This window comes from Melospiza georgiana, chromosome 16, assembly GCF_028018845.1.
Source record: "Melospiza georgiana isolate bMelGeo1 chromosome 16, bMelGeo1.pri, whole genome shotgun sequence".
Taxonomy (NCBI): Eukaryota; Metazoa; Chordata; class Aves; order Passeriformes; family Passerellidae; genus Melospiza; species Melospiza georgiana.
Window position 1 is genome coordinate 1,093,381 of NC_080445.1, and position 24,309 is coordinate 1,117,689.

At 63.1% G+C, this 24,309-nt stretch overlaps 4 protein-coding genes across 8 annotated transcripts; 3 read left to right on the forward strand and 1 right to left on the reverse strand.

Moving 5' to 3' along the window:
- Positions 1 to 48: 48 nt before the first annotated feature.
- PGP (phosphoglycolate phosphatase) lies at positions 49 to 3,706 on the forward strand. Its single transcript, XM_058035464.1, has 2 exons — positions 49 to 787; positions 1,638 to 3,706. The coding sequence occupies exons 1-2, from the start codon at positions 49 to 51 to the stop codon at positions 1,961 to 1,963; spliced, it is 1,065 nt and encodes a 354-aa protein (XP_057891447.1). The 3' UTR covers positions 1,964 to 3,706.
- BRICD5 (BRICHOS domain containing 5) lies at positions 3,412 to 9,505 on the forward strand. The gene is made up of 7 exons (XM_058035789.1): positions 3,412 to 3,453; positions 4,637 to 4,797; positions 6,818 to 6,914; positions 7,269 to 7,421; positions 7,576 to 7,674; positions 8,643 to 8,796; positions 9,279 to 9,505. Exons 1-7 carry the CDS (start codon positions 3,412 to 3,414, stop codon positions 9,371 to 9,373), a joined length of 801 nt encoding a protein of 266 aa, XP_057891772.1. The 3' UTR covers positions 9,374 to 9,505.
- Positions 9,506 to 9,814: 309 nt separating this feature from the next.
- MLST8 (MTOR associated protein, LST8 homolog) lies at positions 9,815 to 14,818 on the reverse strand. The gene is made up of 8 exons (XM_058035378.1): positions 14,550 to 14,818; positions 14,383 to 14,434; positions 14,146 to 14,308; positions 13,770 to 13,845; positions 11,516 to 11,668; positions 11,299 to 11,423; positions 10,703 to 10,866; positions 9,815 to 10,295 (listed from the first exon to the last, which is right to left on the reverse strand). Exons 1-8 carry the CDS (start codon positions 14,676 to 14,678, stop codon positions 10,177 to 10,179), a joined length of 981 nt encoding a protein of 326 aa, XP_057891361.1. The 5' UTR covers positions 14,679 to 14,818; the 3' UTR covers positions 9,815 to 10,176.
- A 1,718-nt stretch (positions 14,819 to 16,536) lies between these two features.
- LOC131090256 (hexosaminidase D-like) lies at positions 16,537 to 22,821 on the forward strand. 5 transcript variants are annotated; one of them, XR_009115307.1, is made up of 16 exons: positions 16,537 to 16,599; positions 18,749 to 18,946; positions 19,144 to 19,249; positions 19,365 to 19,599; positions 19,692 to 19,801; positions 20,092 to 20,179; positions 20,256 to 20,420; positions 20,513 to 20,696; positions 20,891 to 20,962; positions 21,063 to 21,267; positions 21,368 to 21,450; positions 21,651 to 21,729; positions 21,889 to 21,990; positions 22,103 to 22,192; positions 22,280 to 22,702; positions 22,759 to 22,821. XR_009115307.1 is itself a non-coding variant. In XM_058035520.1 (15 exons), the coding sequence occupies exons 3-15, from the start codon at positions 19,155 to 19,157 to the stop codon at positions 22,461 to 22,463; spliced, it is 1,692 nt and encodes a 563-aa protein (XP_057891503.1). In that variant the 5' UTR covers positions 16,537 to 16,599; positions 18,749 to 18,946; positions 19,144 to 19,154; the 3' UTR covers positions 22,464 to 22,821. The 5 variants fall into 5 exon arrangements, 3 of the variants coding, with proteins under 3 accessions (XP_057891503.1, XP_057891505.1, XP_057891504.1); XR_009115308.1 differs by having other exon boundaries at positions 22,280 to 22,696; XM_058035520.1 differs by having other exon boundaries at positions 22,280 to 22,821.
- Positions 22,822 to 24,309: the final 1,488 nt, after the last annotated feature.

Sequence of the window (24,309 nt, forward strand, 5' to 3'; positions counted from 1 at the left end):
GGCGCCGGCTCCCGGCGGGGCGGGCGTGGCCGCCGGCAGCGCCGCCCAATGGGGACGCGGTCCGTGCGGGGCGCGGCCAATGGGGAGGCGCGGGCGGCGGGCGCGGGGCGCGGCGCGGCCAATGGGGTCCGCGGGGCGCTCGGGCGCGGCGGCGCGGCCATGGCGGACGGGATGGCGGCGGGCGGCCCGCGGCGCTGCCGGCGGCTGGAGGGCGAGGCGGCGCGGGCCGCGCTCGCCAACGCCGACACGCTGCTCTTCGACTGCGACGGCGTCCTGTGGCGGGGCGAGGCGGCCGTGAGCGGCGCGGCGGCGGCGCTGGAGCGGCTGGCGGCGGCGGGCAAGCGGCTGTGCTACGTGACTAACAACAGCGGGCGGACGCGCGCGGCCTACACCGAGAAGCTGCGGCGCCTGGGCTTCCCGCCCGCCGAGCCCCGGCACATCTTCAGCTCGGCCTTCTGCGCCGCCCGCTACCTGCGGCAGGCGCTGCCGCCCGGCGCCGCCGCCTACGTGCTGGGCAGCGCCGCGCTGGCCGCCGAGCTGGAGGCCGTGGGCATCCCGCACGTGGGCACCGGGCCCGCCGCCCTGCCCGGGCCCGCGCCCGCCGACTGGGTGCAGGCGCCGCTGGAGCCCGCCGTGCGCGCCGTGCTCGTGGGCTTCGACGAGCACTTCAGCTACGCCAAGCTGTGCCAGGCGCTGCGGTACCTCCTGCGCGGCGGCCCCGAGTGCCTCCTGGTCGGCACCAACCGCGACCACCGGCTGCCGCTCGAGGGCGGCGCCGGCATCCCCGGTGCGCGGGGCCGGGGGGGCGAGCGGGTGGAGCGGGTGGGCCCGGGGAGGGGCGCTCTCCGTGCCTCGGGGTCGTGGTGGTAAAACGCAGAAAGTTCCAGCTCAGCCTCAGGAAGGACCTTTCCCCTGGGGAGTGGCAGAGCCCTGGAGCAGCTGCCCAGGGAGGTCACGGAGTCTCTGTCTGGAGATGTTCCAGGCTCGCCTTGGCACATTCCTGTGTCACCTAATCCAGGTGGCCCTGCCTGGTACGGGGGTTGGACTGGATGGTCTCCAGAGGTCCCCTCCAGCTATCCTGGGATTCTTTGAGGCAGCCTCGGTGTCCTGGAGCCTTTCCTGCACAGCACCCCGGGGGAAAGGGAGGGAATCCTTATTGATCCTTTACTTGGGAATAGCAGTTCCCTTTCGACACTGCGGGACGGAATTCCCACCTCCTGGCAGACTTTAAGCACCACTTCCCCTGGGACCCACCCGTCCCTCTGCCTGCAAAGCTGAGGCGTCCATTCCCCGTGACCTGAGCGGATTTGTCCTGGCTCGTGTGGGTGCTGAGAGCCTTCTGTCTCTAATCCCTCCGCGTGATCCTGCAGGGTGCCTGGTGAAGGCTGTGGAGACTCTTGTCCCTAATCCCTCTCTGTGCTTCCCCAGGGACAGGATGCCTGGTGAAGGCCACGGAGATGCCTTCTGTCTGTCCCTAACCCCTGTCTCTGTGTTCCCACAGGGACAGGATGCCTGGTGAAGGCTGGGATGCCTGGGGAAGGCCGTGGACACTCTGTCTGTTCCCCTGGGACAGGGTGCCTGGGGAAGGCCGTGGACACTCTGTCTGTCCCTAATCCATCCCTCTGTCTGTTCCCCAGGGACGGGGTGCCTGGTGAAGGCCGTGGAGACGGCGGCGCAGCGCGAGGCGTTCATCGTGGGCAAGCCCAACCGCTTCATGTTCGACTGCGTGGCGCAGGAGTTCCCGGTGGACCCCGCTCGCACCATCATGGTGGGGGACAGGCTGGACACGGACATCCTGATGGGCAACAGCTGTGGGCTGACCACGCTGCTCACGCTGACCGGGGTGACGGCCCTGGACGAGGTGCGGGGCCACCAGGACAGCGGCTGTCCCGCCAGGCACGGCCTGGTCCCCGATTTCTACGTGGACAGCATCGCCGACCTGCTGCCGGCCCTGGGGCCGTGAGGGGCTCGGGGCAGCCCTGCAGCAGCCCCTGGCAGTAACCCACGCACTCACTAGGTACTCCCCAGGGTTAGAACCCTTCGCTTGTCTCCTCTCTGTCCTCTCGGTATGATTCTGTTTACATCTCAGTCTGAAATGCACTTTGAACAAAGGGGGCGTTACAGGGGCTGGGCTTGGGGCTGGGTTTGGTTATCATGCATCGATCCAGTGCTGGATCCACGGCACAGCTCCTCTGGGCTGAGCTGGAGCTGGGTGATCTGAGGGGAAGGATCGTGTCCTGGCCAGGCTGGGCCATGGCTCAGCCCGGTCTGTTCAGGGAAACGACTCTTGGGATGTGCAGTAACTCTGGTTGTGCTTGGAAGCACTTGTGGAGCTGGTGTTTGCCCTTGGGGTGACTCTTTTTCCCAGTTAGGGCCCTGTTGAGGGGCACAGCCCCACGTCAGGTCACACAGATTCATCTCTTTCATTTCACTGCACGTTGCACTTGTGATGCAGATTGGGATGATCCCCCATAATTCCAGACCCTGTCTGCTGACCAGTGTCTGTCCAAGGTCGAGAGTGTGTAAAGCACTTGTACACACTGGCACTCCCTGAGCATAAAGTTAGAATATATTTAAATTATAAATAGAGTCTATGATAATATATCTTGTTTCCCAGGAGGGAGGAGGAGAGGAATGTACTTAGCACTGATTTAATTCTCCTAAACGGTTGCATTTGGTAATGCAGAGAGTCTGTGGCCACACAGGACTGTCCCTCATTCCTGCTGCTTCCCAGAAATCCCAGGATCAATGTGTACCGAGCTCCTGCACTTCCCTCAGCATCACTGAGCCTCTTGCCTTGGCTTCAGTGCACAATCCCAGTTCCTGCTCAGTCCGTGGATGGGTGTAGTGCCCAGGACAGCTGTCCCCAGGGAGCCCCGTGGCTCTGGGTGTGTGTGACAGCAGCTCGTGCTTCCTTCCCATCCCTGAGGTTCAGATCTTCCGTGTGTGCCCGCTGGGGCTGGGCACGCTGGGTGGTGAGGAGTGCTGGCTTGCTCAGGGATGATTCTCTTTGATCTCCAGGTGGGATTGGGCAATGAGGGGCTCACCACAGGGTGGTTTTTGTGCTGCCTGAATCCCACAGTGAAAGCTTTTGCGTTACAGAAATAATTGAAAATTATATATGCAAATGACTCGCTTTTATTGCATAGATTCCAGTACCTACAGTTCAGTTTAAGCACTGGTTTTCCTTCCTGTCCAGCCGAGGAGCTCGGGCAGTGCTGATTTCCTGCCTGGTAACTTGTCACCTCCTTTGCACAGCAATAACCCTGCAGTGCAGAGGCTCTCCGTGTTCCCAGAGCACTGGCTGAACCTCTGCAAGGCTGTTGTTTGTGATGTGGAGTTGTGGAAGGAAGTGTGGAAAATCTCTCCTGCAAAGTCCCAGAGGCAGAGCTTACCCCTGGTCCGGGTAACATGGAGATGGACATTGTGGACTCACTGCAGGTCCTGTCTGATGTAACAGTGTGGGTTTGGATTCAGTCTCTGTTTCTGGTGCTTTTTGTGTCAGGAGAAGGCCAGGAGAGAGTCCAGCATCCCTCAGGCAGCTGTGTCCCTGCTGAGGGCTCTTGCTGGCCAGGGAGCCATTGCCTGGGCTCAGGGGTGCTGGAATGTGCTGCTGGCGCTGTCAGTCGTGCTTCAAATCTCTGTTCTGGCTTCCAAACTGTTCCTAATCCTCTACTTGAATTCCCATTAAACTCTCAAACCTGCTCTCCCCAGCGTTGTCTCACCGTGTGGTCTGGTCTGCTGAGCATTGGGAATCCTGGGGGTCAGGGATGGTTTGGGTTGGAGGGACCCCAAATCCCCCCCAGTGCCACCCCAGCCATGGCAGGGCCACCTCCCACTGTCCCAGGTGCTCCCAGCCCTGCCCAGCCTGGCCTTGGGCACTGCCAGGGATCCATGGCAGCCACAGCTGCTCTGGGCACCTGTGCCAGGGCCTGCCCACCCTCACAGGGAAGAGTTTCTTTCCGACACCTCATCTCACCCTCTGCCATTCCCCTTTGCCCTGCCCATGCCCTTGGCCAAAGTCCCTCTCCTCCTTTCTTGTGGGCTCCCTTCACCCAGTTTGTTCAGCCCCTGTGCATGATAGGAGTCCGAAGCCTGCATTTTCCCTGGGTAGACATCACCTGAAGGAATTCTTGGCTTTTCCTTGCCTCCACACCTTGGTTATGTCTGTCTGGAACGTTCTGGGGGCTCCTGGACTGCTCAGGATCAGGACACAGGTGACAGTGTGAGAGCAGTGCAGGCTGTGGCAGTGACTTGGTGGCACAGCCCTTTTCCCTTTCCCTGCAGGTGGCACAGGTGTGTCCGTGTGTCTGTGCAGCCCTGCAGGGACGGCAGGATCGGCGCCTGGCTCCAGCCCAGGAGCTCCCGTTGAAATGTGGGAATTGCCGCTGCCACCGGGCAGGCTGCCACTGTCCTCTGGCCATTTGATCCCTCCAGGAGCCTCACCTGGGCCGTGCAGGGCCGTGCCAGCCCCGGGGCACTCAAAGGGCCCCATTGTGGCTCCCACCTGCCCCGGGGCTGGGCAGGAAGAGCCGCGCCCGGCACTGACAGCAGCGCTCAGCTGCGCTCCCCGCTCGGGTTTCGGCTCCCGCAGAGCCCCCGGGCTGCCGGGGACAGGTGGTGTTTGTGGGCACAGGTATTTATGGCCCACGGACACACGGCCAGGGTCCCCCGGCGTGCCTGGAGCCGGGACCATGCCCAGCCTGAGCGTGGGCAGCAGGCAGAGCTGCAGCAGCCGGGTCCTCGTCTGACGGGAGGATGGAAGGAGGGCACGGTGCGGGCCCTGCTGCCCCTGCAGTGAGTATTGCTGAGTATTGCTGAGCATTCCTGAGTATTGCTGAGTATTGCTGAGTATTACTGAGCATTCCCTGCCCTGCAGTGAGTATTGCTGAGTATTGCTGAGCATCCCCTGCCCTGCAGTGAGTATTGCTGAGTATTGCTGAGCATTCCTGAGCATTCCCTGCCCTGCAGTGAGTATTGCTGAGTATTGCTGAGCATTCCCTGCCCTGCAGTGAGTATTGCTGAGTATTCCTGAGTATTCCCTGCCCTGCAGTGAGTATTGCTGAGCATTCCTGAGCATTCCTGAGCATTCCCTGCCCTGCAGTGAGTATTGCTGAGTATTCCTGAGCATTCCTGAGCATTCCCTGCCCTGCAGTGAGTATTGCTGAGTATTGCTGAGCATTCCCTGTCCTGCAGTGAGTATTGCTGAGTATTCCTGAGTATTCCCTGCCCTGCAGTGAGTATTGCTGAGCATTCCTGAGCATTCCCTGCCCTGCAGTGAGTATTGCTGAGTATTGCTGAGCATTCCCTGCCCTGCAGTGAGTATTGCTGAGTATTCCTGAGCATTCCTGAGCATTCCCTGCCCTGCAGTGAGTATTGCTGAGTATTGCTGAGCATTACCTGCAGTGAGTATTGCTGAGCATTCCCTGCCCTGCAGTGAGTATTGCTGAGCATTCCCTGCCCTGCAGTGAGTATTGCTGAGTATTGCTGAGCATTCCCTGCCCTGCAGTGAGTATCCCTGAGTATTCCTGAGCTTTCCCTGCCCTGCAGTGAGTATCCCTGAGCATTCCCTGTCCTGCAGTGAGTATTCCTGAGCATTCCCTGTCCTGAAGTATTTCCTGTCCTGCAGTGAGTATTCCCTGTTCCATCAGTGAGTATTCCTGAGTACTCCCTGCCCCTGCAGTGCTCCGTGCTTGCCTGATCCCATCCAAGGGGCAGAGCTCCTGCCATTTCCACGGATCCTGGGCGGGTTCTGTTGATCCCCAGCCCAGCTCCTGCCAGGAGCTGCTGCCACCTGGGCTGAGGTGCCTTGGGGGTGCCCGGGTTTACCTGCTCAGGTTCCAGGGCAGAGGAGCCACAGCCAGGCTGCTGGGGATGGGGGTGAGCTGTGCCCTCACAGCTGGGAGCTGCTGGAGCTCTTTATCTGCACCTTTCCCACCAGAGGGAATTCCATTGCTTATTGAAAACCTGCCAGGCACTGCAGGGCTGGGGCTCTGCTCTGCTGGAATTGACAGGATTTCACATAGGCGCAGTTTTACCTCACTGCTTTTCTCAGGGAATAACCTGGGAGTTCTCTGTTTCCAATAAAGATCCATAACTGTCCCCAGGCTGGGTGAGCCCATCCTCGTGCAGCTGGAGCACAAGCAATCCTGGGCATGGATTGAATGTCTCTGTCCTTCAGAGGATGGGGAAACAGGTTATTTTTCAAATGTGGGCTGTGTTTGAGATTATTGAAAGCACATTTTCTGCTTTGTAAAAATCCCGTTATGCGCCATGAAGTTAAATTTAATTGCTTCAATGTAAGAATTAAAGTAAATTAATAGAGCCAATAGAAATGTCACAGCGCTGCCAAGCTCTTTTCCTTGGTCTCATGGAGAATAATTTAGCAAGAAAATCCAGCAGAGCCCAGCACAGGGAGGGGACAGAAGCAGGATCCCTCCACACGGGGTCTGATTCCAATGCTGACTGTCCCGCTGGGGATTTCTGCTGTAAACCACGGTAATTTAATTTGTTGTTCCCTGTGTCTGGAAAGCTGCTGCTCCAGCCCTGCCCTGGGGCTTTGCAGCTTCCCTGGCTGTGCCAGTGCTGGGTACCAGGATGCTGGATCTGAATTCCAGCACTGTGGGGTTACTCCAGGTGCTGCAATGGTTTGGCAGCTCCGCACTCCAACCAGAGCGCACGAGGCTTTGTGTCATGAGCTGGAAATTTGTTTGGTGAAAGAGAATTGGCAGAAGAGTAAATTTTAACTCCTGTTCCTCCTTCTTTTGCCTGGCTCCCAGGACAGGAGGGCCCCAGCACACCTCCCAGCTCCCTCCAGGACCTTCTGGATCATCTTGTCCGTTGCCTTGTTGTTTTTTGCAGTTGTTGGTGTCAGTGTCGTGGGGATTCTCAGCTTCTCCCCCAGCTCTGCCCAGGTAAGGGATGCTGATCTGGGCAGGCAGCCTGGGCTGTGTGGGAAGCAGTTCCAGGAGGGATGGGTGGGCTGAGCCTGGCTGGATCAGTCCCTGGGCAGAGCAGGGAGGTGCAGGCAGGGCTGGGGGTCCCCTGGCCCTTTCCTCCAGCCCCTGCTGCCCTTGGCACGAGGGGCACTGGGGTGAGGATGGAGTTGAGGATCGCCCTTCCCCTGGGTCAGAGCCTGCTCCTCTCCACTGCTGAGCCGGCCAGGAGCAGGGGGAGCCCGGGGCCAGCCGGGGCTGTGGGTGGGAGATGCTGCACACAGGCACAGAGCAGCTGCTGGTGGGCGCTGCCCTCCCTCTCCTCGTGCCCAGGCTGGCTCCCAGCTCCTCCGAGTGACGCTGCAGGGCCAGCAGGACCCGCTGAGGAACCAGACAGCCGTGGTGGACAAGGCCAGGAGCACTGTCACCTACTACATCACCTCCCGGAGCAACCTGAGCGCCGTGGTGCTGTACGACAGCAGGAACGTGAGTGCTGGGGCAGCCCTGCCTCCCTCTGCACCTTTAATCATCAATGCAGAGCAGGGCAAAGGGAATGGGCTCTTCAGGGCTCTCCATGGCCAGGGTGGGCGTGTGCTGCCTGCTCCAAGGGCACATCTGTCCACATCTGTCCATCTGGCAGGGCTACGTGTGCTACAAGCCGCTGGAGCAGCGAGCCTGCTACCTGAGGAGGATGGAGCCCTGGGACCTGCAGATGGCTCTCAACACCTCCGAGCACAGCGTGAGCAGCGGCAGCAGCACTCCCGGGACAGCTGGGGGGCACTGGGCTTTGCCCTGGGTCACCGAGTGCTCTCCCTGTGGGATTTGCAGGGGGGACTGGGCTTTGCCCTGGGTCACCGAGTGGGATTTGCAGGGGGGACTGGGCTTTGCCCTGGGTCACCGAGTGCTCTCCCTGTGGGATTTGCAGCGGGGACTGGGCTTTGCCCTGGGTCACCGAGTGGGATTTGCAGGGGGAACTGTTCCCCAAGGAGCCGGGGCAGGGCTCTCCAGCCCCTGTTGTGGGGCATTCATTGCTCCCAGGAGCAGAGCTGTGCCCCAGGCTGGGCTCCAGCCAGCTCTGAGCAGCAGCTCCTGCCTTTATCCGTGCCCTGACTCCTGTGGGAAGCAGCCTGGGGCAGGGGACGTGTGTGTCCCATGGAGGTGAATGGCAGGGCTCCTGCAGGACCTGCTCCCGCCGGGTTCTGTTACCTGCTCAAAAATCTGGGGGAGGAAAAACAAAGGGGGTTTGTTACCAACTGCCAGGGAAGGACAAGGTTGGAGGCAGTCATGTACAAGGACCCTCAGAACAAAGTGTCAGTGGATGCCTGGGCAGGGGCAGATTCCATTCCCAGGAGATAGAAAGCCCCCTTTTTTTGTGTCCCTGCCATCTGCTTTCCATTTCCATTTTCCTCCTGGGGGCTCCTTGGTCCTTACTCCCAGAGAAGTGTGGGAACACAGGCTCCCAAAAGGGATGCAGGCAGAGGGAAGCACCTGCCCAGCCCTGAGGCTCCTAAATGGAAATAAAACTTGGCATTGCTGGGGTTGCCAGCAGCCCACAGACAGGCAATGAGAGCTGGGAGCTGGACAGGGCAGCTGGCAGGAGACACCTGCGGGGGCACAGAGCACTCCTGGTGCCCTGGGAGCTGAGCAGGGCTCTGGGGACACACCCAGTGCCTGCCCTGGAGGAACCAACGGGGCCCTTTCTTTCAGGCCGAGCAGCCGCTCCAGCCCAACAACCAGACCAAGTTCTACAGGGAGTTCCTGGGCATTGTGGCCGGGCAGCAGCTGGAGCCCGGGGCGCTGGGGGAGGCTGTGCAGAGCCTGTGTGAGCACTCCTCCATCCTCTGGGTGCGCAGAGCCCACGGTAAGCGGGGCACTCCCCTGGCAGGGCGGGCAGGAGCTTTGCCAGCACCTCTAAGAGGATCAGGCTGTGCTGCACAGCACCTGATGCACCCCAGGACAGGCTGCCAAGGGCCAGGACAGGGACAGGTGACCTCTAGTGCAAAATGAGACCATTGTCCACCACCCCTGAGTGCTGGCTCGTACCCACCCCTGTCCTGAGCCGTGGCACTGGGATGGGCTCTGAGCTGCCCCAGCACAGCACAGCACAGTACAACCAGCACCCAGAGCTGTCCCTGAGACATCACTGCTTAATCCCTGCCACCTTCATCCTCAGCCAAAGCAGCCTGCTGAGCTGTCAGCCTGCTCCATCTGACTCCAGCTTGAATGAGAAAGGTCATTCCCTGAGGCTTTCCCCTTGCTCAGCTCCCCAGGGACTCTGCACGAGTCCAAAGCATCCCTGGGGACCACAGCCCTGCTCTCACTGCTGTCCTTGCTCCTTGGCAGGGCCGGGGAGGCAGCGCCTCATCTACCTGTGCATTGACATCTGCTTCCCCAGCAACATCTGTGTCTCCATCTGCTTCTACTACCTGCCCGAGTGAGTGCTGCAGCCACAGCCCCTCTGTGCCCTCACACTTGGACTGGATTCCTCAAGGGCCTCTGACCTCCATGAGGAAGGGAACACCCACAGCATCCCCAGAGCTTCCTGCTGATTCTGTGCTGCAGGTCAGGAGTTTAGAGAAACAGGATCAGGAGAGCTTAGAGAAACAGCAACAGGAGAGTTTAGAGAAGCAGGAGGCCTCTGCTCAGCACTGTCAGCACAGACACTGCAGCTCTGCTCCAGTGCCTTGTCCATAGGAATTAGGAGAGCCAGGCCCAGAGGAATCCCAGGAAGCAGCTGGAGGTTTGGGGCTCCAGGCTCTGCTCAGCACAAGGTGGTTGCTGTTACATCTGGGGGTGGTTGGCTTTAGGAGAGCGGCTCTCCAAGGCACTCTGTGAAACACTTTGAATAAAGGGATTGCAAACCAAGACAAGAGCTGCTTCTCCTCTTTGCTCAGCCTCTCCCATCACTGGCAAAGGCTGAGGTTTATTTTGTTCCCACTCTGGGGTACAGGAACATCCAGAGCTGTCAGCAGCCGACGCCCCAGGGATTCCTGCAGCTGTACCCGTGTCCCTGCAGTGGGACCGTGCCTCCCTCTCCCATTCCCTCCCTCAGGGCCACACACGTGTCAGCAACGTCCAGCCTGGAGCTGAAGGCTGGTCTCAGCCCAGGCAGCTGCAGCTGCCCCTGTCAGAGCCCCAGCCCTCTCCACACAGGAGGGGATGGGTACAGAGCGTGTCCCAGGCTCTGGAGAGGCAAGGCAAGGCAAGGGGAAACAAGCAGAGGTGCTGTCCTTGCCACACGTTATCCCAGGACGCTGTCATTGAAGGCCAGGCAGACCACGGCTTTCTGGTGGCCACTGTACTCCCTCTTGATCTCCCCTGTCTCCACACACCACAGTCTGGCCAGGTTATCCGAGGAGGCTGGAACACAGAGTGAAAAGAAGAATGGGATGTGTATTACCTTTTAAGTTTCTCTTTTACTATTATTCTAAGAAATACTTTGCTGTTGCTTCATTCAGCCATCCTTAGGGCTGGTGATGACCAGCAAGGCAGAGCAGCTCAGTGCACTTCTCTGCACGTGGGGTTTAGCTCTTTTGGAGAGCACTGAGTGTGGAGATTACCAGAGGTGTGTTCAAGGGACTAACAGGCTGTGAGATGAACAGCACACTGGAGATCTCCTCTCCAGTTCCAACAGCTGCCCCAGTGCAGCAGCACAGAACGCTCCAGCCAGCAGTGGCTGCTCCCCTCACAGCCCCCGTGCCCCAGGCTCTGCCGTGTCCCAGCCGGGGTCACTGCTCAGGCCTGGCCCAGCCCAGGTGCAGCCTGACCTGTGACAATGTACTGGGAGTCCCCGGAGAAGGCGCAATCCCACATCCAGCCCCGTGACGTCTCCCCGGGGTTGTTGCTCTTAATGCTCAGCTCTGTCATCAGAGAGAAGTTTGAAGTCCTCCAGATCTTGCACGTCTGATCTGCAGAACAGGTGGCCAAGAGCCTGCAAGAAGGAGACATCTGAGGGCAATCTCATCAGTCACTGTCCCCCTGTGAGCCTCTGGTTACACAGACCTGGGCCAGGGCCAGTGACAGCCTGGCGACCTGTCCCCAGTGCAATCAGATCTCCTTACACCTGCACTGTCAGACTGAGCAGATTCCAGCTGAACAGACTCCGTGAAGGAGCTCACACTGCAGCAGCTGGAGAACAGCTGGAGAGCAGCCCACGGCTGCAAACCTTGCTGAGCTCAGGGAGTGGGACAGCCCTGACAGCAATGCTGTGGTGCCACATGCCCTGCCTCGTGTCCCACTCCTCCCTGGGGAGCTGCAGTGTGCAGCCAGCAGCAGCCACGGCTGGGGGCACGGCTGGGGGCACGGCTGGGGGCACGGCTGGCCCCTGCCTGCCCTGGGAGCGTGCTGAGGGCTCCACACTCACGTGGAGTCGGGGCTGAACTTGCACTGCAGGGCGTAGCGGTTGTGAGCCGGGATCTTGGTCTTGGGGATGAGCTGCGTCACCTCCTCGCCGATGCCGCCCGTCAGGTTCCACACGTAGCAGCTTCCCTGCAGCAGAGGCACAGAGGGCCCTGTGCCCAGGCCGTGCCCGGGCTGGGGGACGCCCACCCAAGCCCAGCTGCCACCCCAGCAGGGCTCACCGAGCTGTTGACGGCTGCCATGTAACTGGCGTCGGGGTCGATGTGCACCGAGTTCACCGACACCTCGGGCTCGGGGATCAGCTGCTCGTTGTGGTCGGTCTTCAGGTCCCAGATGTGGATGGCCCCGCTCTGGTCCCCCACGATCAGCTCTGCCTGCAGGGCACACGGCTCTGTGGGCACCGTGAGCTGCAGCCTGCAGCTGGCACCCACACTGTGCCCCTGCAGCTGCACCAACACTGTGCTCCTGCAGCTGGCTCCAACACTGTGCCCCTGCAGCTGGCACCAACACTGTGCCCCTGCAGCTGGCACCCACACTGTGCCCCTGCAGCTGGAACCAACACTGTGCCCCTGCAGCTGTACCAACACTGTGCCCCTGCAGCACCACTGCAGCAGCAGCCTGCATTTGGCACCTATGCTGTGCTCCTGCAGCTGGCACCCACACTGTGCCCCTGCAGCTGACAGCTGGCACCCACGCTGTGCCCCTGCAGCTGGCACCCACGCTGTGCCCCTGCAGCTGGCACCCACGCTGTGCCCCTGCAGCTGGCACCCACGCTGTGCCCCTGCAGCACCCCTGCAGCCCTGCTCTGAGGTGAAGCAGCACCATCCTGTCCTGCCTCCTCCCTCCCCAGCTCAGGGCTGTCCCCCAGCCTGTCCCAGCCGGGTACTGACTCCACGGCACCCTGCAAAAGGCAGTTTCCCTCCCCAGAAGGGTTTGCTGATTTCCCAAACCCCAGAGCAAACAGAGCTGTCCCAGGTCCAGGTTTGTGGCACAGCCATGGCTCCAAACGATAGCCACAGCAGCCAAGTGGCTTTCAGCACGTCTGAGAGGCAGCATTAAGGGCAGGCTGGCCACTGAACAACTGAAGCACTCAAGGGTGCAGATAGCAGAGAACACAAGCTGAAGTGGGTTTTTCTGTGTCTCTCCCCCTCTCAGGGGAAGGACAAGAGCCAAGGGCAGGAGTCCTGGCTCTGATCCCGTGCTCAGAGCAGAAGACAATGCTGGCATGTCTCCACTCCAACCAGGCCCTTATCGACAGCCCTGCGCTGTCCACAATTTTAGCAGGATCCCTAGAGGAGATCAGGTCATCAGCACAGCTAATCCTGTCCCCGGGAGCACAGGCTGCTTCTGAGGAGACAAACACCATCAGTGCATTTATCTGGCTGCACAAAAGGCTCTTCTGGGCTCCTCAGCCCCTCTCAGCAGGTGTAAATGCTGAGTGCAAAGTCTTCATGGCTTTACTCAGGCCGTGAGGAATCCCTGAATAACTGGATCAGCATCTCTGCAGAGGGAACTGCAGAGCCACTGAGCTGCCCAAACAAATGCTGCCACCTTTGGTCTAATTAACCACCTTCTGCTCACAAACCAGCACTCTGGCCCTCAGCAGCACCGTGTCAGGGATTATTTCACATCTAAGACCAATGTTAAGCAATATTCATTTAACATAACACACTCTCACACCACTGACACTACAGCACAGTGGATATTCTACATTATTTGGATAGTCTGGTCCAAATAACTGATCTCAAATTTAGCCTGAAATTCCTGATTTGCAAAATGAACTGCAAGGGAACATTTCCTTTACTCAGGACTTTACAGAGGTTTGCACGGCCCTGTCTGCAGGCAAAACCACAGCCCTGCAAGCCCAGCCCAGCCATTAGCACTGATTGATCCCTATTGATTTCCCTGCTCCTGCTCCCTTCAGCCTCTTCAAGTGCCCCCACTCTCCCTCTGCTCAGCAACAGCTGCTGAACCCACTGGGGAACTTCAACCAAACCCCACCCAAAGGCCCCAGGATGCTCTTCCTTGGCACTGTTGTCACCCTCAGGCTCCCCAGCTGCCCCCACTCTGCCAGCTTTGCTCCCATGCCATCCCCAGGGATGCTGGGGGGCAGAGCCTGCTCCAAGGGCGTGTTTGCTGCCATGGGATGAGCTCAGTGCAGCCCCTGTGCTGTCCCTTTGCAAAAGCCACCAGGTCATCAGCACAACCACATTGTGTGAAGCCCCCAGGCCATCTCTGTGGTACCCCAACTTCTGCTGGAATACATCTCTGCAGCCCCTCAGAGAGGAGCCACAGGAACAGGGTGCTCAGGGTGCCCCTGCATTCCTGGCAGTGCCCAAAGCCAGGGTGGACGTGGCTTGGAGCACCCTGGGACAATGGAAGTTGTCCCTGCCATGGCAGGGGTGGCACTGGACGGGCATTAAGCTGTTCCTCAGGATTCTGAGCTGGGAACCCCAGAGGAGGCAGCTTCCTCACCTGGTTGGGGTGCAGGCAGACACAGTTGATGGGAGCATTCACCTGGAAAATGCGCTGGCACTGCAGGTTCCGGGACCTGTGACAGAGAGGGAGGAGTTATGGCACCTGTGACAGAGAGAGAGGAGCTCAGGGCTTGTGGCACCTGTGACAGTTAATGAGGGGTGCTCAGGGCTTGTGGCACCTGTGACACTGAGGGAGGGGTGCTCAGGGCTTGTGGCACCTGTGACAGTTAATGAGGGGTGCTCAGGGGGTATGGGATTTGTGACAGTGCGGGAGGGGGGTCAGGGCTCGTGGCACCTGTGACTGAGGGATGCTCAGGGCTGCAGGGATGCACAGGGATCTCGGCCCCGCAGCCCGGGACAGCCCCGGTGCCCACCTGAGGTCCCAGATGCGGGCCATGCAGTCCTCCCCGCCCGTGTACATCCAGCGCCCGTCCTCGTGGAACCCCACCGAGGTGATGTTCTTGCTCACGCCGTCGTAGTTGATCACGGGGTTGGGGTTGTTGGAGTTCAGGTCGTACATGCGGATGTGCTGGTACCCTGCGGGCACCGGGCAGCGCCTCAGCACCGACAACGGCCGAGCACCGGGCAGAGGCTCAGCCCCTCAGGCTCACCTGCGGCTGCGATCATGCTCCGGTCCGGCGTGATCTCCAGGGCGTTCACCTGCTGCGGGCGCCGTTAAGGTCGGTACGCAGCATCAGCGGGCCCGAGCGGGGCCCGGCGGCGGCGGCGGGGCCGGCCCGAGCCGCGGGGCGGCGGGGCAGGAAGGAAGGAAGGATACGGAGTCCTGGTGCTGCACCGTGCGGGTGCAGATGCCGCTGTGCGCCTGCCAGAACCGCACCGTGTGGTCGTAGCCGGCCGTGGCCAGGATGACCGGGTCGCTGCCCACCGTGCCCTGCGTCGCGTTCATGGTGCCGCCGCTCCCGGAGCCGCCGCGCCCGGGGCGCTCCCTAAAGCCTGCGGGTCTGTGTCACCCCGCGGGTCTGTGTCACCCCGCGGGGCGTGGGCCCGGCCCGCGGCTCTCCCTCACCCCGTGTCCCCCAGCCCCGCTCCCGCTCCCGCTCCCGCTCCGCTCCCGGTTCCCGGCTCTGCGCGTGCGCCCGGCCCGCCCGGCCGCGTCCGGCGGGAGCGCGCGTGCGCGGGAACGGCGGGAACGGACCATATCCCGGACGTGGGGGAAGCAATGGGCGAGACCACGGAGCGCGGCGGGGGGAAAACGCGTGCTCAGCGTGCCGCCAGGGGGCGCAGGGCTGGAAACGGGGATCGGGATATGGGGTTGGGACATACATGGGATATGGGATTGGGATATGGGATATGGGGTATGGGGTTGGGACATACATGGGATTTGGGATATGGGATATAGGATATGGGGTTGGGACATACATGGGATATGGGATTGTGATATGGGATATGGGATTGGGATATGGGGTATGGGATTGTGATATGGGATATGGGATATGGGATATGGGATATGGGATATGGAATATGGGATATGGGGTATGAGGTATGGGATGTGGGATATGGGATATGGGATTGTGATATGGGATATGGGATATGGGATATGGGATATGGGGTATGGGGTATGGGGTATGGGATATGGGATTTGGGATATGGGATTTGGGATATGGGATATGGGATATGGGATATGGGGTATGGGATATGGGATTTGGGATATGGGATATGGGATTGTGATATGGGATATGGGATATGGGATATGGGATATGGGATATGGGATTGGGATATGGGATTGTGATATGGGATATGGGATATGGGATATGGGATATGGGATATGGGATGTGGGATATGGGATGTGGGATATGGGATTGGGATATGGAATATGGGATATGGGATATGGGGTATGGGATATGGGGTATGGGATTGTGATATGGGGTATGGGATATGGCATATAGGGTATGGGATATGGGATTGGGATATGGGATATCGGATATGGGGTATCAGATATGGGGTATGGGATATAGGATATGGCATATAGGGTATGGGGTGTGGGATGCAGGACATGGGACGTGGGACACACGCTGGGCACAGGGCACACACTGGGCGCCAAGTATGGGACACAGTACATGGGACACACGAGGGCACACATCGGGCACGCGACATGGGACACAGTACATGGGACACAGTACATGGGACACACACCGGGCACACACTGGGCACAGGACCTGGGGCACGGGACACCGGGCACACACCGGGCACGGCACACGGGACACGGTACATGGGACACACACCGGGCACACACCGGGCACATACCGGGCACGGGACACCGGGCACACAGCAGGCACGGCACACGGCACACGGGACACGGTACATGGGACACACACCGGGCACACACTGGGCACAGGACTCGGGCACAGGACACCGGGCACACACCGGGCACGGCACACGGGACACGGTACATGGGACACACACCGGGCACACACCGGGCACAGGACCCGGGCACAGGACACGCACCGGGCTCCAGGCACAGAGCACACACCGGGCATCGCTGGGCGGGGGCGGGCACTGGGCACACACCGAGCCCGAACGGGCGCTGGGAACCGACACCGGGCACGCGCCGGGCACGCTGGAACCGCCCCTCGTGCCGGGGTCGGGGCGGGCGGCGGCTCCGCGCTGTGCCGGTGCTCCCCGCCGTGCGCGTGTGCCAGGGGCGCTGGGCACGGTGCCCGCTGTGCGCGGCGGCGCCCGGTGCATCCCTGCTCGCCTGCCGCACCGGCGGGCACCGGGCCCTTTAAGAGAGGCGGCGGCGGCGGCCGTGCCCGTGCCCGTGCCCGTGCCCGCTCCCGGCGGTGCCCGCGGCCGCCCCGCGCCTGCCGGTAAGGGCCGGGGGAGCGGGGGGTGCTCGGGCCGGGGGATGCCCGCAACGCGGTAGGCACCGGTACCGGGAGGATGCGGGGGGATGCAGGTGCCCGGTGCCGCAGGGAAGCCCGGGGAGGATGCAGGGAGACTCGGGGGGATGCAGGGATGCTCGGGAGATGCAGGGATGCTCGGGGGGATGCTCGGGAGGATGCAGAGATGCTCGGGGGGGATGCTCGGGGGGGATGCTCAGGAGGATGCAGGGATGCTCGGGAGATGCAGGGATGCTCGGGGGGGATGCTCGGGGGGGATGCAGGGATGTTCAGGAGGATGCAGAGATGCTCGGGAGGATGCAGGGATGCTCGGGGGGGATGCTCGGGAGGATGCAGGGATGCCCTTGGATGACGCACGTGTGCCTGGGGCCGCAGGGGTGCCGAGCAGAGCCCAGAGGGTGCTGTGGAGGGCGGGAGTGCCCAGGGGATGTCCTTGGTGCGGGGCATTGTGGGGTGTGCCGGGTTTGGGGGTGTGGGTGGGCTATGGAAAGGGTCCCTTGTGCCCAGGGGCTGCTCCAGGTGTGCTCCAGCACCACGGGAGGGAACGGGAAGGGACAGGGACCCCTCTGCTGGTCCGGGGGAGTGGCACGGGCTGGCAGCACGGGCTGCTGAGGGCCAGGCGGGCCGTGGAATGCTCTGGAAGCACGTGAGCGTGCACACGTGTGTGTGAGCGTGCCCTCGAGGTGTGCAGGGAGCAGCACGGCACCCCCAGGGCTGCACTGCCGGGGCTGCCAGGGCACGGCGCCTGACTGTCCCCATGGCACGGGGACACGGCCCTGGCTGTCCCCATGGCACAGGGACATGGCCCTGGCTGTCCCCATAGCACAGGGACACGGCGCCTGACTGTCCCCATGGCACAGGAACGCGGCCCTGGCTGTCCCCATGGCACAGGGTCACGGCCCTGGCTGTCCCCATGGCACAGGGACACGGCCCTGGCTGTCCCCATGGCACAGGGACACGGCCCTGGCTGTCCCCGTGGCACAGGGACACACCCCTGGCTGTCCCCATGGGGCAGGGACACGGCCCTGACTGTCCCCATGGCACAGGCACACACCCCTGGCTGTCCCCGTGGGGCAGGGACACGGCCCTGGCTGTCCCCATGGCACAGGGACACGGCCCTGGCTGTCCCCTTGGCACAGAGACACGGCCCTGGCTGTCCCCATGGCACAGGCACACGGCCCTGGCTGTCCCCATGGCACAGGGACATGGCCCTGGCTGTCCCCTTGGCACAGAGACACGGCCCTGGCTGTCCCCACACTCCTCAGGGCTCCCCCTCCACCCAGCGCCCGCCCCTGGCCCTGGCAGTGCCAGCCCTGGGAGCCTGCCCTATTTAAATAAGATAAGGTGCATTACAAACACCGAACCCTGGCGGGCTGACAGCGTCTGTCTAAATATTTATCCCCGCTCGATCAGGCGCTGTGTTCCCATGGCAGCGCCATTAGCGCTTGGCATATTTATGGCCTTCCTGGGTGCTGGGCTCCCCACGCTGCGTGCCCGGGGGGCACCGACCCCCCTCCCGCGTGCCCCCTGTGCCCTCCCGTGTGCCCAACAGTGCCCCCTGTGCTGGCAGCCATCCCCAGCCTGGCACGGCCCTGCCGCAGCTGCCGGGAATGCCCGGGTGGCTCCAATCACTCCCTCCCTACCCGGTGCCATCCCCGGTGCTGGCATGTGCCCGGGTGGCTCCAATCACCTCCTCCCTACCCGGTGCCATCCCCGGTGCTGGCATGTGCCCGGGGGCTCCCAATCACCTCCTCCTTACCCGGTGCCATCCCCGGTGCTGGCATGTGCCCGGGGGCTCCCAATCACCTCCTCCCTACCCGGTGCCATCCCCAGTGCTGTCATGTGCCCCGGGTGGCTCCCAATCACCTCCTCCTTACCCAGTACCATCCCCGGTGCTGGCATGTGCCCGGGGGGCTCCCAATCACCTCCTCCCTACCCGGTGCCATCCCCGGTGCTGGCATGTGCCCGGGTGGCTCCAATAACTCCCTCCCTACCCAGTGCCATCCCCGGTGCTGGCATGTGCCCGGGTGGCTCCAATCACTCCCTCCCTACCCAGTGCCATCCCCGGTGCTGGCATGTGCCCGGGTGGCTCCAATCACTCCCTCCCTTCCCGCAGGGATGCCCCGTGCCCGCCCCGGGATGCAGCCCCATCCAGCCGCGCTGTGACCGGCCCTGGGCAGGGGTGACCCAGCACCCCTGGGATCCCCGGCGGGGCCCTGCTCTGCAGCCCCCGCCCTGTTTGCTCGGGCACCGGCCTCGCCCTGCGGGCAGAGGGAGGCGGAGCCGCCGCTGGCCCCGCGCTGGGGCACACCAGGTAGGAGGGACACGGGGCACTGCCCAGCGCGTCCCCGATGGGCACCGGGCCGGCCGGAGGGGCTGCCCCCATGCCGCCCTTCTCTGGGCCTCGTGCTGCCCCGGGCAGGGCAGCAGGGCACGGTGTGTGGGGCTGGGTGGGCTCGCCTGTGCTTGGGGCCCCCCTGGGCACAGACCAGACCCCCTGTGTGTCCCCAGAGACCCCCGAGATGGCCTTCCAGAGGAGCCACCGGCTGAACCTGCTGCGCCTCGTCGTGCTGCTCCTCGTGGCCTTGGCTGGCATCAAGTTCCTCTTCCGTGACAGGTGAGGTGGCAGCAGGGCCCCGGGGGGGTCCGTGGCACCCCCTGGGCTGGGCTTACGTGGTGCTGGTGCCCCCACAACCCCACGGACGCCCCCATCCCTGCCCCACTCCCTGCAGCCTCACCCTGGAGCTGCACAAGCACGTCAGCAAGGACAGCGGGTTCTGGGGGGACACGGGTGACGTCGTCCAGGACGTCATCCCCCAGAGTCAGCAGGTCCTGGAGGGCCCTGCAGCCAAGATAATGACCCTGAAGCAAAAGCAGCAGGTGCCCAGGGATGTCGGTGCCACCCAGATGAGGCTGGTCCACCTGGACCTCAAGGGAGCTGCGCCCAGAGTCTCCTACCTGGAGCAGGTGAGGGTGCCCAGGGACAGGGAGGAAGGATGCACTGATGGGCATGTGCCATCCTGGGCTGTGCCATGCCCGCTGCCCTGCCCTCCCTGCAGGTGTTCCCCCTCCTGTCCCAGCTGGGAGCCAACGGCGTCCTCATCGAGTACGAGGACATGTTCCCCTTCAAGGGGGAGCTGGAGATCCTCAGGTCCCCGTACGCTTACAGGTGAGCAGGGCAGTGTGCCCAGCTGGCTGTGGGGCTGTGGCCCCTGCAGGTCCGGGTGGGTGTGACCCACCTGGCACCGTGCCCACGATAACCACGCTCAGAGTGCCAGGCTGTGCTGCCGGGCAGACCGGCAGCTCCTCCTGCCCTGACAGGCAATGTTTGTGCCCCTCAGTAAAGTGCACGCATTGGTGGGGTAACCAGGGCCATGTGGGCAGGGTGCCAGAGGAGGGGAGGAGGGGGAAGTGCCCCCATGCCCTGCCCTGGCACTGAGCCTGTCCCTGCCCTCCCAGCGAGGAGGACATCGAGCGGGTCCAGCAGCTGGCGGAGCAGCACAAGCTGGAGGTGGTTCCCCTGGTGCAGACCTTTGGGCACGTGGAGGTAGAGGCTGCCAGCCCCGCTCCCCATGCCAGCTCAGAGGGGTTCCCCGGGCACCCCCTGACGGCTCCTCCCGCAGTTCATCCTCAAGCACGAGAAGTACCAGCACCTGCGGGAGGTCGAGCGCTTCCCCAACAGCTTCAACCCCCACGTGCCCGACACGCTGGCCCTGCTCAAGAGCGTCCTGTCCCAGGTGATCGAGAAGCACCGCCGCTCCTCCTGGATCCACATCGGGGCAGACGAGGTGGGCAGGGGCTCTGCAGGGACCCCAGCCCTCTCCCCAGGCACTGGGGGCGCCCCCAGGGCTGCTGAGCATCTCCCTGCCCCCAAATCCAGGTTTTCCACCTCGGGGAGGGGACGGACTCCAAGAACTGGATGAGCCAGCACAAGGGCGACGTGGGCACCATGTACCTGAGGCACATCAAGGAGGTTCTGGGCTTCCTGACGGCGCAGTACTGGGGGCTGCGCGTGCTCATGTGGGACGACATGCTGAGGAAGATCAGCGTGGGAGCCCTGCGGGGTGAGGGCACAGGGATGGCAGCGCTGGCACCCGTGCCAGGCTCCCCAGCCGCGCCCGCTGTGTGCCCGCCCCGGCAGGCATCGTGCCCTGTGCCAGCAGGAGCCTCTGCCCTGCCCTGGGGGAACGTGGCTCTCGAGGAAGCACAAGGAGCCCCAGGCTCCTGCTGCCAGCACCAACACCCCCTCTCCCTGCAGAGTCCGGGATAGCCAAGCACGTCTCACCCGTGCTGTGGTTCTACGCACCCGACTTTGAGGCTGAGCAGATCGGTAAGGTGATGTGCCAGGGCCCTGGGGGCGATGGGGGGAACCCCCCCGAGCCCCTGCAGCCCCCGGGGATGGTGGCACTGGTGGTGCTGTCCCGCTGCAGTGCAGTTCCTCACCAAGTACGTGGAGAGCGGCTTCGAGGCCGTGTGGTTCGCCAGCGCCTTCAAGGGCACCACGGGGCCGGCGCAGGCCTGGACCCCGCTGAGCTACCACCTGAAAAACCACCTGAGCTGGCTGAAGGTGATGCAGGCCGTGCCACGGCTGGCCCCGCTGCGCTTGCAGGGCGTTGTGCTCACCGGCTGGCAGAGGTGAGGGGAGCTGGGACCCTCTGTGCCCTCCCGGTGCCCACAGAGCCGTGCTGGCACGGTGCTGCCTGTCCCTGTCCCTGTCCCTGTCCCTGTCCCACAGGTACGATCACTACTCGGTGCTCTGTGAGCTGCTGCCCGTCAGCATCCCCTCGCTGGCCATCTGCCTGCAGACCCTGGTGAACGGTGAGCCCCAGCCCTGGCAGCATGGCCGGGCTCACCCCCAGCTCCCACTGCCTGCCAGAGCCCGTCCTGCTGGGCAGGGCGCTGGGGAGGTGGGAGGAAGAGGAGGAAGAGCTTCAGCTCACTCAGTTTTGGGGTGTGGTGAAGCCAGGGTGAGCCTGACGGTGTCCCTGCCTCTTCTGTCCCTTTCCTCGCCCTCCCAGGGGGGTTCACAGAGGAGGCAAAGAGGAAGGTGCTGGATGTGCTGGGCTTGGACAGCGTGCAGCTGGAGCAGAGCACCTGGTGCGTGCCACGTGCTGCGGGCAGCTGCACCACAAGGGGTGCACTGGAGGGAGGCAGGGCTTGGTCACCCAAATGGTGCCAGACCTGCCACAGTGCTGGGGTTCACCCAGCCCAGGGCACCCCACATCCTGAGCCTTCACCTTCCCCTCCCTTCCCCAGCGAGGGCAGGGGAGCGTTCCCTGGTGTGGAGATCTACCACATGGTGGAGCAGGTCAATGGCCACCTGAGGGAGAGCATCCTCAAGGTGCTGGAGGAGGAGAGGTAACAGGCATCGGTGCCTCTGGCCACGTATCTCCAGGGGAGGGGACCTGCCTGATGCGCAGCTCCCCATCCCCGGTGCCCCCCGTGCCCCAAGTCCCCTGTGCCCCTGCAGTGCCATCAAGGGCTGGTTCAGCCCCTACCACAGGAAGCGGCAGTTTGGGAACCCCCGCAACATGGAGAGCTTTGGCAGCAAGGTGCTGAAGTAGGTGCTGCCGGGGCTGGGAGGGGTCTGCCCGGGGCTGGGGGGCTCCCTGGCAGGAGGGAGCTGCACCCCTGCTCTGCCCCTCAGGCTCCATGAGGACTGGGAGAGCTTCGTCCGTGACCTGCGTGCCCAGCTGGACAGGATCTACTTCCCTGACACGGTGGAGGAGTGGCTGGAGGAGAACGTCAACCCCTACCTGGACCAGCTGCGGGACCTGGTGCGGGACTACCGAGCCATCATCCGCCTCAAGGGCCGGCCCAAGGCCACGTAGGGGCTGCAGCCGTGGGTCCTGCTGCCCCCTGGCTCTGGGGCCACCGTGGTGTGTGTGTGTGTGTGTGTGTGTGTGTGTGTGTGTGTGTGTGTGTGTGTGCTGGTATGGCCACCATGGTGTGTGTGTGTGTGTGTTTGGTGGTGATGGCCACCACGGTGTGTGTATGTGTGTGTGTGTGTGTGTGTTTGCTGGTATGGCCACCACGGTGTGTGTGTGTGTGTGTGTGTGTGTGTGTGTGTGTGTGTTTGCTGGTGATGGCCACCACGGTGTGTGTGTGTGTGTTTGCTGGTGACAGGCTGCTGCTGTCTGCGCTGTGCGGAGCCCCTGCACTGCCCCTCCACAATAAAGTATTTTCGTAGATGTTGCTGCTTGCTGAGGGGACACAGGGTGGAGGTCTGGGCTGCACCCTGTGCCAGCCCCGGACCCCTGCTCAGGCTCTGATGGAGCCGGAGGGGTTGGCAGACACAGGGCAGAGTGTGACAGAGCCCGTGGGGACACCCGAGTGCCTCGTGCTGGCCTCGAGGGTGGCAGTGCCATCCCTGCGCAGGACCCAGCGTGTGGCTGCTGCGTGTCCCAGGCCAGGCTGGCACCCGGGACGGAGCAGGGACGGAGGGACGTGCAGGGGCCCTGGCAGGCTCCCACCATCACCCGCTGCCCAGCACTGCGTCTGCTTTCAGTCCTCTGATCGCTGGGCGGGCTGTGAGCATAGCGGTGCCTTCCTCAGCCTCCAAACCCTGCCTTCATCTCCTCCTCCTCTGCAATTCCAGCACAGGGCCCCGTGTGCTCCCAGACCCCCCCTGCCTCCCCCCAGGCCGGGCACAGGCCCTGCTGTGCTGCTTTCCCATGGAAAGGCAGCTGTGCTGGGGGATCTCTGCGTGGGACGAGCCCTCCTGCTGCTGCCGCCGTCTCCGGTTCCCACAGTCAGATTCCCACGTGCCCGTTGCCCTCGGTGCCCACCCTGAACCCCCCGTGCCCCAGGCTCTGCCCGTTCCGGGCGCTGCTCTCTCCCGGCGAGCGCAGGGCAGGAACGGGGACATTTCACTGCACATTCTTGTGCTCTGCAAAGACCAACCCGACTTGGCAAGAGCCCGAGGGAGCCGCAGGAACGCCAGGCTGGAGCTCCTCCCGCAAACCCGGCTCAGGCGGGGAGAGGGACAGGGCTGGTGTGCCCCACGGCCCCACAGCCGCTGCCCGTGTGTGCCCCGCTCCCAGCGGTCCCGGTGCCCCGTGTGTGCCCCGCTCCCAGCGGTCCCGGTGCCCGTGTGTGCCCCGCTCACTGCGGTCCCGGTGCCCCGTGTGTGCCCCGGTCACAGCGGTCCCGGTGCCCCGTGTGTGCCCCGCTCCCAGCGGTCCCGGTGCCCCGTGTGTGCCCCGCTCACTGCGGTCCCGGTGCCCCGTGTGTGCCCCGCTCCCAGCGGTCCCGGTGCCCCGTGTGTGCCCCGCTCACTGCGGTCCCGGTGCCGGAGCTCGGTGCGGGGTGACCGGGTGTGGGGGCCCAGCAGGAGGGAGCCGTGGGGCACAAAGGGAGCTTTGTTGAGGCGCTCCGGTTGTTATCAGGTGGTGGCAGATGCGAGGGAAGCCCCCGAGCCTTGCGGAGCCCCCGGCCCAGCCCCCAGCCCCGGGCCCGGCCGCGGCTCAGGCCCCGTGCGGCGCCGGCTGCGGGATTAGAGGGCAGATTAGACGGCGCTCCGTGCCGGCAACCCAAATGTCCTGGATTGGAAAGTGGGGGTGGGGACAGGAGACGGACCCCGCCGTGCCCGAGGGGGGGTCAGCCCGGGGATGGGGCCTGGGCGGGAGCTGGGGGCACTGCAGGGACCCTTGGGCTCCGGCTCGGGGGGCACGGGCA